The sequence below is a fragment of the Mobula birostris genome, chromosome 15 (assembly GCF_030028105.1).
Source record: "Mobula birostris isolate sMobBir1 chromosome 15, sMobBir1.hap1, whole genome shotgun sequence".
Taxonomy (NCBI): domain Eukaryota; kingdom Metazoa; phylum Chordata; class Chondrichthyes; order Myliobatiformes; family Myliobatidae; genus Mobula; species Mobula birostris.
In genome coordinates this window covers 56,078,153-56,093,146 of record NC_092384.1, presented here as the reverse complement: position 1 = coordinate 56,093,146, position 14,994 = coordinate 56,078,153, and the positions used below count along the sequence as shown (strand labels likewise).

Below are 14,994 nucleotides of genomic sequence, written 5' to 3'. Positions count from 1 at the left end.
GACTGATTTAAAGAGCTGCTGTGGATGAAGTGACCTGAATGGATTATGATAGCACCAAAGGGGCCAAAGAAATAATTTTAAATTTTATTGAGACAAATGTGCACGCTGTAGGAACTTCCTTGTTGAAAAATATGATACAAAGCCAATATTATTGGAACAACATACAGAATTCTACTCACCAATGATGTTTTCTGCATACCCTGATTAGGATTCAACCGTGCCATCCTTGCCTCGTAAGAAGCTCTTAACTTCTGGTTCTGTCTTGAAGCTTCTTCCAATGGAGTAAGTTCTCTAAGTAGACATAATTATAAATGGTATTTTACTTAAGAAAATGAGTTAAATACAGCAAATTAGCAGTCACTGAATTCAAGTTTTAATTATGAAGGATATTTTTCCAGGAAATATGCAACTTAATGCACTTTTAATGTCTGAAATGTATTCTTTTAGATAGATAGACATACTTTACTGATCCTGAGGGAAATTGAGTTTCGTTACAGTTGCACCAACCAAGAATAGAGTATAAATATAGCAATATAAAACCATAAATAATTAAATAATAATATGTAAATTATGCCAGATAGAAATAAGTCCAGGACCAGCCTATTGAAAGTACCTGACCCTCCAAGGGAGGAGTTGTAAAGTTTGATAGCCACAGGCAGGAGTGACTTCCTATGACACCCGGTGTTGCATTCGGTGGAATGAGTCTCTGGCTGAATGTACTCCTGTGCCCACCCAGTACATTATGTAGTGGATGGGAGACATTGTCCAAGATGGCATGCAACTTGGACAGCATCCTCTTTTCAGACACCACCGTCAGAGAGTCCAGTTCTATCCCCACAACATCACTGGCCTTACGAATGAGTTCGTTGATTCTGTTGGTGTCTGCTACCCTCAGCCTGCTGCCCCGGCACACAACAGCAAACATGATAGCACTGGCCACCACAGACTCGTAGAACATCCTCAGCATTATCTGACAGATGTTAAAGGACCTCAGTTTCCTCAGGAAATAGAGACATTAAATATAATGTTTTGGCATTGCACAGATTCAGCTAAATCCAACCTTCTTAAATTGAGGTAGTAATGTCAATAAAATACATAACTGTTACCACCAATTCTTAAAAATTGGTGCAAATAAAACAAAATTACAGCACGTGCTGGACAAGGCTGAATTCCTCAGGTAACTGAGCTCTGTGCGTGGATGGTAGCCAATCTGTTCAGAATTATATTAAAATCTATCAGAAAGGGGATAAACTTCTCAGGTCTAGCATCAGATAGAAGGATTTGACACTCTTAAATACTTCCAGAGAATGCTTGGACCTTAACAATTTGCTAAGTGTTGAAGCACAGTTAACAGCCTCTTTATATTCTTTGAAATATTTACTAACAAAAATTAGGATTTGAAATGAAATTCAGGATACTTCTTGAACTACAACAGTTTACTGGACTTCCAAGTTGTCCAAATCTGAATGAGACAACGTGTCAGGTGCTGAAGAATGCGGCTGTGAATCCAAAGACTGAATTGCTGATCACATTAAAACTTACCCAACTTATATACAGCCCGTGCACATTTCAGAACAGTTGGAGACGGGCAGGATGGATTTGCCAGTTGCTATAGGCCTGCGACTCTTCTGCCGTATGGGAACTTAACTTCTGGCCTCGGTTCTGACTTACGAACTGTTCAGGTTATGAACTGTTCACGGGAGGCCACATAATTGGAAAAGAGGCTGTATTTGGACAGTTATTTGGGAGGTGGGGAAGACAAAATGTTTTTTTATTCTATCTAAAGGCAGAGGAAATACCAAATGATCCTGGGGCACACAAACTCACTGTCAAACATTAGGTAATATCTAAGAGTCTGATGGCAATATAAACCAGACAACGTACTGTATTTTTATTGCCTTGGCATTTTGACATTCTCCTCTGCTAACTAGAGAATGGGAACACAGAAGCAACATAATCACCATCCTTGACCTACTTTCATTTGAGTAACAATAGCGTACATTTGCTCTTTAAATTCTTGATTCTAACCTTTTTGTTATTAGTGTTTCCGGAATTTGCTTCTTTTGGAAGACTTCAGGAGGCAAAAGTGATGTACTCGTGCTTCCCCCATCTGAGGCGACTCTTCGATGACTCAGAGTATATGAGGGCTTGGTGACCTGGCTTGCTGCAGGCTGCCTTTCCACTTCACCTTTGAGACATATATCAAACAACAATGAAACACATCAGCCGCTCCCTGCAGAATTTACTTTCCTCTTTTTATATATACATAAAATAAATAAACCATACAAAAAGCAGAAAATGCACCAATATCTTGCTAATGAAATAAATGGAGAAGGTTGAACTGGTGAAACCATTTTTAGTATGATTTTCTAATCCGTGCACATCTAAAAGATCTTCTTAGGCAGTCCCTTGGGATTGAGAATGACTTACTTCCATTCCAGTTGGGAAATGCAGGTACTGTACTTCTACATTTGGGGCAGGAAGACTGATATGGGTAGCTTGTGAGGTGGTGTGTTCCTTATGCAAAGACTCCTTTCTGCTGTTGCTGCATGAATTAGTGTCAAAGTATTTGAGTCAATGAGCTGTGACAGCTGAGCAGTGTTCAGCTCTGTCCATCATCCATGAGAAACCTGACCTTGCAGATTATGGAGTGGAAGTTACCTGCACGAGGTGTCACTTATGGCACATCTTTTAAGGCTACAGTATCAGGTAGTAGGTATTAAGGCAAACAAGAACCAACCAGTCTTCAACAATAAAATTTGTTGAAATGTGTGGTAAAACCTGCAATCTGTTTTGAAATTAAAAGCTGTCTACACATCACAGTCTGCCAGCTCATCATAGGGGACAGGCTGCTCAAGATACAGTTTGTAACCTGAGATGATCAGGAGACGTTTTCATTCGCATCAGCCAAACTCAAGCAACGGAGCTGTGTTAATCGGCCTACGTCAAACAAGATACTTACTGTTATGCTGAACCTCTCATCCAGAGTTCAAGCACGGCAGTCATACCAGACTAGTTTTGTCACTTAGCTTATCAAACATGATCACAAGCATACTTGCTCTATAAATACAAACAACAGGAATTCTGCAGATGCTGGAAATTCAAGCAACACACATCAAAGTTGCTGGTGAACGCAGCAGGCCAAGCAGCAACTTTGATGTGTGTTGCTCTATAAATAGTTTGAATGTTTATATACTCAGAGAGCCAGCCCTTATAGCATGAATCTTGGATGTCTACTTCGCTACCATTGTAAAGTCTTAGACCATCCGTCTGAAGTAGTTTGTCCATACAAAGGTGTTTGAACATTCAAAGGTGTCTTATCAGTTAAAATATGTTTCTACTGCAAAGATGTAGCTCAATGGAACCATTTGTCAGATATAAATTATTGAAGTAAATGATGAAATTGTGTTGAATCTCCTATTATCATTTGAGAGTATAAAATCTTGATGTATTTTGAGTTTGGAAGACTCTCCCAAGAGGGTCTGCTAGAGAATGCTCGCTTGGAGTGATGAATGAAGACTTTTGGATCCACCTGCTTCTCCAGTCACAGTCACACCACAGGGGGGTAAACCTAAAACCACACAGGCTTCACAGAACACTGATCAAGTAATGGGGTCACCACAATGAATGGAGACCAGCATCTGTCATATATAGGGTCCTGTTCTCCAGCTCGGCCCACATACCAAACTCCAGTTTTAGACATACATCCAGCCCATATTCCTCACCCCATCTCCAGCCGACAACTGGCCCACGCTCCTGACCCATCTAACTGGCCTCACACCATAAATGCCCTAACTGTTAAAGAGATTCTTCATAAGTTTCCATCAGCAGAAATATCCCCCTTCAACACCACTTATCGGCTGTCCCAATCTATCATTCACAGAAGCTTTCATCTAGCTACACACAAGACACTGGAGGAACTCAGCAGGACTAGCAGCGTCTATGGGGGAAAACGTACAGTTAACCTCTTGGGTTGAGACCCATCTTCTGGAAGGCTTTCTTCCACGCTTTTATCTCCCCACGTCCAAATTCTATAATTCCAAAGCCTCCTGGATGACTTCCATTTCTCTACCTTCTATCCAAGATGTGCCCTATCTTACATCAAGCGCAGCTTATTGTTCATCTTCCTCATTGCTGGCTGACACAAACTGCTCACTCCATTTTAAAATATCATCTTTAAGTTTAAATCTAGCATGACACTTTGCAATCACCGATTAGAGCTCCATTCCCACCGCTGTCTGTAAGGAGTTTGTATGGTCTCCCTGGGTCAGCACGGGTTTCCTCCGGGTGCTCTGCTTTCCTCCCTCTGATGTATCAGTAAGGGTTAATAAGTTGTGGGCATGCTATGTTGGTGCAAGAAACACTTGCGGGCTGCCCCCAGCACACCTTTGGATTGCGTTGGTTGTTGATGCAAATTTCACTCTGTGCTTCAATATACATGAGACAAATAAAACAAATATTTAGCTTTATCTATATTTATCATTGTTTTGGCATTCCCTTCCCTATCTCAGTGCAATTCTCTTGCTTTATAATCACTGCTTTTAGTTAAAAGTTTCTGGAATGTATTTTGGTCCTCAATGATCACATTGTGGCACTCTACCCAAACTCTTGTAAATAGCAAACACCAATGGGCTGCAAATCCACAGCTTGCAATTTCGTAAACGGAATTTTTACACTGCGTCTGCCTGGGACGTTGTAAGATTAGCTACTTTATCAAAAACTGTAAATAAAGTCAACTTCATTAATGATTTTACTTACCTGGAAAATGTCACAACTCTAGATCAAGATGTCCTGTTCCTGAAAGACAACCAACTACTCCACCACAAACTATCAAGTACAAGTACTCACCAAGTTTAACAGCAGTGGTTTTAATCCTTTCTAAGCACTGATCAGCCAACTTCAGCATTTTCTGCATTTCAGGTGTTACCAGCTCCTTCTCATCTGCAACCAGCACAGCATTTACTTTAGTAAAAACAGAAAGACCACGAGACATAGGAGCAGAATTAGGCCATTTAGCCCATCGGGTCTGCTCCACCATTCCATCATGGCTGATTGATTACCCTTCTCAACCCAATTCTCCTGCTTTCTCCCTGCAACCTTTGATGCCTTTATGAATTAAGAACATAACAATCCGCATCTTAAATATACCCAATGACTTGCAACTGCAGCAATGAATTCCACAGATTCACCACTCTCTGTATAAAGAAATTCCTCCTCATTTCTGTTATAAAGGGATACTCTTTTATTCTGAGGTGGTGCCCCCCTCAGGTCCTAGACTCCCCCTCTCATTCTTCTAAATTCCAGCAAGTACAGGCTTAGAGCCATCAAGTGTTCCTCATATGTTAACCCTTTCACTTCCAGGATCATTCTTGATAGCATCCTCTGGATGGTCCCTAATGCCAGCACATCGTTTCTTAGATCAGGGCGTAGAACTGCTCACAATACTCCAAGCGCAGTCTGACCAATCCCTTTTACAGCCTCAGCATTACAAACTTGCTTTTATATTCTATTCCTCTTGAAATGAATGCTAACGTTGCATTTGCCTTCCTTACCATCAACTCAAAGTTAACCTTTAGAGAATCCTGCACAAGGATTCCCATGTCCCTTTGTACCTCTGATTTCTCAATTTGCTCCCCATTCAGAAAATAGCCTTTATTCCTTCTACCAAACTGTATGGCCATACACTCCCCTAACTGTACTCCAGCTGTCATCTTTACTCATTCTCCCTATCAAAGTCCTTCTACAGATTTCCTGCTTCCTCAATACTACCTGCTCCTCCACCTATCTTGTATCGCAGCAAACTGTCGACAAAGCCATCAAAGCTGAAAATACTCATCAAGTAAGGTCGCATTCATGGGAACAGAAAGAGTGTTAATCGTTCAGGTGGAAGATCCTTATTCAGAACTGGGAAAGAAACAAAAGAAGCTGCAAGGGAGGGTGGTGGTGGTGGTGGGGGTGTCTCTATTAGGGGAAGCTGGGATGACCATGCGGATAACCTATAAACAAGGTTATCTGGACAATGAGTGAAAGGAAGGACATTGATAAGAGAATATGGTGTTTGAAAAATGCAGAGCATTTTTACACCTGCCTTCCATTACCAGAGGGAATAAAGTAGTACAAGCAAAGGAAAACAAACAGGCTGAGCCAATATCACAGATGGATGACTCATACAGAAAGAAATCAAGTTACCTGGTTAGAGATTTTATCTTTTGGACTAGAAAGCTGCCCTTTTATGGAGGCCACATCAGAATGGAAATGGGGATTGGATTTAAAATGGTTGGTCAGCAGGATATACTGCTTGTTGCAGATGGAGCGAACATGCTCGACAAAGCAATACCCCAATCTACGTAGGGTATCACCAATTTTGTAGACAACCTCGACAGATTTGCAGGTGGTGTTGCCTCACCTGAAAGGACTATTTGGAGCTCTGAATGGAGGTGAGAGAAGAGGTGAATGGGATTCTTTCCCCTTCTTTTCCAGCCCTGAGGAGGGTCTTAGCCCAAGACATTGACTATTTATCATAAACATGAGAAATTATTATCTGTATTGCTTTCTATAGATGCTGCCTGACCTGCCGAATTCCTGCAGCATCTTATATGAGTCACCCTAGAACTTGGTGCTGATCTCAATTGGGAGGCAAACCTTAACTCAAAAATATGCAGGAAATGTCTACTGTCTATAGTAAACATGTACAGAGAAGACAACCGTACCTTTCATTTGGGCATCTTCTATTAAAGCTTGTGATATAAAGTGTATACTTTTAAGGTATTCACAATAAGCTTCCTGTCAATAAGAAAATAAAATGGATCAATAATCCATCCAGAATGGGTAAGTGAGGTAAAATAGTGTAGACCCTGGAATTCGGGACTGAAGTGAGAAAATGGTGACAGTATTAATAGTCAGCCAGTATCTGTGGAAAGAGAAACAGAGTTAATATCTCAGTTCAGTCAGGTGATGTCAGAAGTAGAAAAAACAGAAATTCTGCGCCTATAGAAAGTATTCACCCCTTTGGAAGTTTTCATGTTTTATTGTTTTACAACATTGAATCACAGTGGATTTAATGTGGCTTTTTTTTTAACTAACTAACAGAAAGAGACCCTGTCATGTCAAAGTGATCTCAAAAAATTATAAATAAAAGCACAAAATAATTGATTGCCAAAGTATTCACCCTTTTTAATATGGCACACCAAATCATCAGTGGTGCAGCCAAATGGTTTCAGAAATCACATACAGGTTTACCCCGTTATCTGAAAGTAGAGCGTTCCTATGAAACCTTTCGTAAGTCAAAATGGCGTAAAGCGAAGAAACAATTACCATTAATTTATATGGGAGAAATTTTTGAGCATTCCCAGACCCAAAAAGTAACCTACCAAATCATACCAAATAGCACATAAAACCTAAAATAACACTAACATATAGTAAAAGCAGGAATGATATGATAAATACACAGCCTATATAAAGTAGAAACAATGTATGCACAGTGTAGTTTCACTTATCAGAATCAGGAAGATTTAGCCAAAACTGATTTGTAGAAAAAAAATCGGCACGTACACGCATGCACACACACCTGTCCGCGCAAGGCTTCGCAATCATGGTAGTCTTTCTCGGGGTAAACACGAGTTTAAAGCAGGCACGAGGAAATCTGCAGATGCTGGAAATTCAAGCAACACACACAAAAAATGCTGGTGAATGCAGCAGGCCAGGCAGCATCTCTAGGAAGAGGTACAGTCGACGTTTCGGGCCGAGACCCTTCGTCAGGACTAACTGAAAGAACAGCTAGTAAGAGATTTGAAAGTGGGAGAGGGAAGGGGAAATCTGAAATGATAGGAGAAGACAGGAGGAGGAGGGATGGAGCCAAGAGCTGGACAGTTGATTGGCAAAAGGGATATGAGAGGATCATGGGACAGGAGGCCTAGAGAGAAAAAAAAGTGGGAGGGGGGGTAAAACCCAGAGGATGGGCAAGGGGTATAGTCAGAGGGACAGAGGGAGAAAAAGAAAAAGAATGTGTGCATATAAATAAATAACGGATGGGGTACGAGGGGGAGGTGGGGCATTAGCCGAAGTTTGAGATGTCAATGTTCATGCCATCAGGTTGGAGGCTACCCAGATGGAATATAAGGTGTTGTTCCTCCAACCTGAGTGTGGCTTCATCTTTACAGTAGAGGAGGCCGTGGATAGACATATCAAAATGGGAATGGGACGTGGAATTAAAATGTGTGGCCAATGGGAGATCCTGCTTTCTCTGGCGGACAGAGCGTAGGTGTTCAGCGAAATGATCTCCCAGTCCGCGTCGGGTCTTGCCAATATATATAGAAGGCCACATCGGGAGCACCGGACGCAGTATGTCACCCCAGCCGACTCTCAAGTGAAGTGTCGCCTCACCTGGAAGGACTGTCTGCGGCCCTAAAGCGGTGCCTTTTTTTATAAAAGCAAAAATCCTCTTCGGATTTCTTTTGGTTAGTGAAAACAGGTACTAATGTAGGTCTTTCGTAAAAGCGAAGTGGCGTAAAGTGAACTTTCGTAAAGTGGGGGACATCTGTACTTAGTTAAATGGAGATCAATGTGTGCAGTCAAGGTGTTTCAATTGACTGTAGTAAAAATACAACTGTATCTGAAAGGTCTAAATTCTGGTGAGTCAGTATCCTGGCAAAAAATTCACAATGAAGACAAAAGAACACTCCAAGCAACTCTGTGAAAAGGGTATTGAAAGGCACAATTCAGGAGATGGTTACAAGAAAATTTCCAAGTCATTGAATATCCTTTAGAGTACAGTTAAGTCAATCATCAAAAAATGGAAAGAATATGGCACAGCTGTAAGTCTGCCTAGAGCAGGCTGTCCTCAAAAACCGAGTGACTGTGGACAAAGGGGAGTAGTGAGGGAGACCACCAAGAGACCTATGACAGCTCTGGAGGAGTTACAAGCTTCAATGGCTGAGATGGGAGAGACTGCGTGTACAACAACTGTTGTTCAGGTGCTTCATCTGTCGCAGCTTTATGGGAGAGTGGCAAAGAGAAAGCCACTGTTGAAAACACTCACAAAAATCTCAGCTAGAATTCACCAGTAGGCATGTGGGAGACTCTGAAGTTGGCTGGAAGAAGGTTCAATGGTCTGATGAAACCAAAATTGAGCTTTATGGCCATCAGACTAAACGCTATGTTTGGTGAAAGCCAAACACCACACATCATCAAAAACACACCATCCCTACCGTGAAGCATGGCGATAGCTGCATCATGCTGTGGAGATGTTTCAGTGCACCAGAACCTGGAAGGCTTGTGAAAGTAGAAGGTAAAATGAATGCAACAAAATACAGGGAAATCCTGGAGGAAAACCTAATGCAGTCTGCAAGAGAACTGCGACTTGAGAGATTTGTTTTCCAGCAAGACAATGACCACAGGCATAAAGCCAAAGCTACACAGGAATGACTTAAAAACAACAAAGTCAAACAGAGTGACCAAGTCAGAGTCCAGACCTCAATCCAAATGAAATTTGTGGCTGGACTTGAAGGGGACTGTTCACGCAGAATCCCCATGCAATCTGTGAGAGCTTGAGCAGTTTTGTAAAGAGTGGGGAAAAATTATAGTGTCCAGATGTGCAAAGCTGCTAGAGACTTACGTACACAGACTCAAGACTGTAATTGCTACCAAAGGTGCATCTACTAAACACTGACCACTCAGCCAGATGATCGCTGTCTCTCTTATATGCTTTCTCATCATCATCTGAAATTCTGCGAACAATAATTGTGTTGTCGGCAAATTTATAGATGTCATTTGAATTCTGGCTAGCCACACAGTCTTGGGTGTAGAGAGGGTGGAGCAGTGGGCTCAGCTCACATCCTTGTGGTGCGCCAGTAGTGATTATCAATGAGGTGGAGATGTTATTTCCAATCCACACAGACTGTTGTCTTCCAGTGAGGAAGGCGAGGATCCAGTTGCAGAGGGAGGTACAGAGGCCCAGATTTTGGAGCTGCACAGTTTGATAAGAACTGCAGGAAAGATTGTGGTCAACTCTGACTGATAGTCAATGAACAGTAGCCTGACGTATTAATATTATCCAGGTGATCCAAGAACACATGACAAGCCAATGAGACTGCATCCACTGTAGATCTATTGTGGAGATAGGCAAATTGCAGTGGGTCCAGGTCCTTGCTTAGGCAAGAGTTGATTCTAGCCATAATCAATCTCTCGAAGCATTTCATCACAGCAGGTGCGAGCGTTACTGGACGATCATCGTTGAGGCATCTCACCCTGCTCTTCCTGTGCACTGGTATGATTGTTGCCCTTCTGAAGCAGGTGGGAACTTCAAACTGTAGCAACAAAAGATTAAAAATGTTTTTAAACACACCTGCCAATTGGTTGGCACAGGTTTTCAGAGCCCTACCAGGTACACCAGCGGGGCCTTGTGAGGGATCACCCTGTTGAAAGACTTTCCGACTTTGGCCTCTGAGATAGAGATCACAGGGTCACCGGATGCTGCAGGGATTCTCATAGCTGAAGTTTTCTTCTCCCTTTCAAACCAAATCTCGAATGAGTTACTAGGTGTTTTGTCTTTGCCCCATTATCAGAACAGTTCATTTTTATACAAGACACTTCCCCCAGTAAAAATACTCACTGAATACACATAGACTTAATGACCATTTTCGACTAGGAACGAACCCTAATTACAAAACTACCCTGGTATTTAAATTATGTTTATTTCAATAATAATTAGGCGGGAGGAGAAGATGGCAGCGCGTTGCACGTGCGCAGCTCTCCGGTGAAAAATGATATTGTATCTGTTAAATAGGGGCCATGGACAATTCTGATTTGATGGAGAATGGACGTGAAAGCACAGAGGAACATCTGGAGTAATTTCTGAAACGCTTGTCCGCTGCTGTCGTTACTGTGTGGTCGGGAATCTTTCGGAGGGTTGGCCTCAAAATCCCTGGCCTTGCCTGCTTTTGGCAACCGAGAAGGAGGTCGAATCGTTTGGCAGAGATGCCACTCAGTACTCGGTGTCGGAGAGCTGATCAGAGCTCGAAGTTTTCGGATGACGCAGTGTCAGATTATGGTCAGCATGGCAGGGAGAGTTTTTCTTCCTTCCTTCTCCCGCCTACGTGAGATGTGGGACATTTGAGAGACTTTGAACTTTACTGTGCTCACGGATTTTCTTCATCAAGTTATGGTATTGTTACACTGTTGTAACTATATGTATAATTATGTGGTTTTGTCAGTTTTTTCATTGTCCTGTGTTTTGTGATATCACACCGGAGGAAATAATGTATAATGCATGCATTACTAAATGACAATAAAAGGGGACTACAAGTCTTCATAATCTAATTAGCTAAAATAATCCACATTCAGATTCAATTCATCACATTTTTCATTGAAACATGTGTTGTTTGCATTAACAAGGATGTGCAAGTGTCACCACACATTCCAGCACCAATTTAGCACAACCACAAAGCTCAGAACAACACAGCAACAAAAGAACAGCAGCAAAACAAGCCCTCTTCATCCCTCATACACACAGTGTTTCAACTCAGGAAGGGCTTCGGGCCTCCAACAGACAGACAACGAGCCCCAACTTCCCCAATAAGGTGGTCTGTTACTATGAGTAACATAGCTGTTATATTTATAATCAATAGAGTCATTTGCAAACCTTGTACTGGATGCAGACCACTTCTCCAATTTTTTAAAATAATTTATTTCACTGCATTTACCAACATTTTTCTCCTTGTTCTTATCATCCTAGGAGTTGAAGGATCAATACATTGTAGTATCTTTAGACAAGGTTAGATTGTGGCCACCAGACACAAGCAGGACATCTCGGTAAGCAAACATTTGAATAATGATTCCCATTCTGATGTGTTGATCCACGGGCTCCTCTTTTCCCAAGATGAGACCACCCTCAGTGTGTAGGACCAACACCTTAGATTCCATCTAGGTGGCCTCCATGATGGCATGAATATTGATTTCTCCTTCCGGTGAACAACTCCCCCTCCCCCAACCTTTTTCTATTTCTCACTCCGACCTTTCACTTCCTCTCACCTGCCCCCAGGTCACTTCCTCCCTTTGTCTACTCTCCTCTTCTATCATATTCTTTCTTCTCCAGTCCTTGACCTTTCCCATCTACCTGACTTCACCTATCACCTTGCAGCTAGCCTGTGTTTTTTTTTTTGCTTGCTTTTTGCTGTTGGTGCAATTTGTTCTTTTTTTGCATGTTGGGTGTTTGATGTTTTCTTTGAACGGGTTCCATGGTGTTTCTTTGTTTCTTGGCTGCCTGTGGGAAGATGAATCTCAGGGTTGTATATTGCATACACATTTTAATAACAAGTGCAACTTGAATCTATTTTACCTTTATTTCAAATAGCCACGCATTGAATTACCACCAGTGCAAAATTGATGGGGAAGATGTCCAGTGCTGGAGACAAAGCAACCACATTCTCAACAAGACTTGAGAAAAGAGATTTACAAATGTTTAACACACACAATCATTACATGTACAGAGAATCTCTGCCAGCATTTCAGGTGACAGCACAAATCGTTTTTTGCCTATTTCCTGAGAATGTGATTACCTCACAGAAAACTTTAGCCTCTAAATTATTTTTAACAATGGGTTTGTATTCAAGTTTTGCATTACAATGGAGTTACTCCATTTCATTGAAAAAACTGCCTTAGCAAATTCTTAAACATATTGTAGGATGACATTTACTTCTAAATTAAAACATTTTCTATCTGTTAATTACTTAGGAGACAGCTGATTCATAGCTCAGGTAATCGAGGTCTATTCTTTCTTCCTTCCGTCACATCTCCAACCTCCCACATCTTACTAACCATTTATTAGTATATACAGCAGAACTGGTTGCCGTAATTTTAGGTTTAAAGTGGGTGGAGGAATTTTGTCCAAGTAAAGTTGCAATTTGTTCAGATTCCTTTTCAGTTTTGATGAGTCTTAAAACAGGTCATTCGAGCAGTAGGTCAGATTTACTGTTGGAAGCTCCTCAAACATTATTTCACATACAAGGTGTTGGTTTAGATGTTTGCTTCTTATGGATCCCTGCACATTGAGGTGTTGAGGGGAATGAGTGGGTTGGCTGTTTAGCTAAGAAAGCTGTTAAAAGTTCAACAGTGGATATAGACCTCTCGCTTAGCAAATCAGAAGCTAAAAGGTTGGTAGGGTTAAGAATTAGGGGGTTGTGGCAAGATTTGTGTGATAATGGGCATAAGGGAAGACATCTTTACAGACACCTTTAAACTGTTGGGTTTATGGGAGAAGGGATAAAACAAGAAGGGAAGGAATTATTTTGACACGACTTAAAATTGGGCATTCCATACTTAAGTAATCCTTCCATCTTGTAGGAGAACATCATTTTGGGTTGTATACATTTTGTCAGCATTATGAAACAGTTGAACATATAGCATTACTGCATATATAATTGAAAGAAATCAAATGCAGGTTTTGCTGCATTTAGGGATTGATAGTTTCCATTTAGAAACCTAATTATGGGAATAACTTTCATTTAATTCACAGTATCGTCTTTCATTACCTACAATCTATAGGGATTTTTGGGGTGATTTAACTTTCATTTAATAAAGAACTCACGGTTCACGGTTTTATTTCCCAATTCTTTTTACCACACTCCAGTCCAGTTGGTGGCAGTAATGCACCTTTAAGTTGGACTGCCAACAGCCATAAAAGGGAAGAACCTCCCACTTTGTTAATCCCTCACTCCTCCACTGTCCTAAATTCTTTACACCTAATTTCTGACCCACCCACTCCAATTTAAACCTTCCCATCACCTTTGTCCACACCACATCTTCTCTACTTTCCACCCAACCCTACACCTCCTCTGCCTCTTGCCTTCCATCCCTTACAACCACCCTACTCAGAATCAGATTTATTATCACTGACTTAAATGATGTGAAATTTGTCGTCTTGTAGGAGCAGTACAACACAAAGTCATAAAAATTACTACCAGTTACAAAAATAGTGCAATAAAAGGAAAAAATGAGGTAGTGTTCATGGACCATTCAGAAATCCATCGGCAGAGGGTAAAAAGCCGTTTATAAATTATTCAGAGTCTTCAGACTCAATCTATCCCCTCACTTCTCGATCTGCTCTCCCACTATATTCCTTACCCCACACTCTCTCCCCATCTGTCCCTACAGCTCCCTTCTTTATCTCCTCTCCTCGACCCGCCCTCTCTGACACCACCGCCCCTCAATCCTTCCACCTCTTCCTCCTCCCCTTTATCCCTCCTTCTCAACGTCCTTCTCCCGCTCCCTCCCCTCACAGTCCCCTCTCCCCACCCTACCTTCTCTCCTCACTCCACCCCTTTTCCTCCTCTTCCCTCTCCGCCTCCCCCTCCCCTCGATCCTCTCTCCCACTCCGCTCACCGCCCGTGGAAACGAGTCCAGTTGTTATTCTGGGAGCCACTCCGACTCCGCTCGCTGACAATCTGACCCTTGCCATCTGTGATATTATTTTACCTTCTGCCGGCTCTCCGTGTCCAGTTGAATGGCGACCCGCGCCATCTTCATGGCGTTTTGCAGCGCGTTTCCTCCTGGATCCGGTAACGCCATGTCGCTCCCACCCGGAACTTCTGTTGCAGGCCACGACGTCCACGGAAAATCTCAAGTGAAGGGATCTAATGAATCGTGGGACGCAGAATTCCAGGCACACTGCGGGGCGGTGTTGGAGTCTGCGTTCGTGCGCCATCCGGTGGCAGCTCTGCAATCTGCAGGCAGGAATCAAACCACAACCCCGTCTCACTGCTTAATCCATATGAGTATATACCTTATACTTTATTGTCACCAAACAATTGGTACTAGAATGTACAATCATCACAGCGATATTTGATTCTGCGCTTCACACTCCTTGGATTACAAATATTAAATATTAAAAATATTAAAATAGTTAAAATTTGTAAATATTAAAAATTTATATTATAAATCATAAATAGAAAATAGAAAAATGGGAAGTAAGGTACTGCAAACAAAAACCGAGAGGCAGGT

At 41.8% G+C, this 14,994-nt stretch overlaps 1 protein-coding gene across 3 annotated transcripts in view; it reads right to left on the bottom strand.

Moving 5' to 3' along the window:
• Positions 1-14,645, bottom strand: part of vps9d1 (VPS9 domain containing 1) — an 86,778-nt gene extending 72,133 nt beyond the window's left edge. For 2 of the 3 annotated variants that reach the window (XR_011889268.1, XM_072279833.1), the window contains exons 1-5: positions 14,470-14,645; positions 6,711-6,783; positions 4,849-4,941; positions 2,029-2,188; positions 180-291 (exon numbers count right to left, since the gene is read on the bottom strand). Coding sequence is in view for 2 of the 3 variants with exons in the window: in XM_072279833.1 (XP_072135934.1) it covers positions 180-291; positions 2,029-2,188; positions 4,849-4,941; positions 6,711-6,783; positions 14,470-14,562 (531 nt within the window). In the remaining variant the exon portion in view is untranslated. The remainder of the gene's footprint in view (positions 1-179; positions 292-2,028; positions 2,189-4,848; positions 4,942-6,710; positions 6,784-14,469) is intronic. The other variant, XM_072279834.1, reaches the window with a different exon arrangement.
• Between the last annotated feature and the right edge of the window lie 349 nt (positions 14,646-14,994).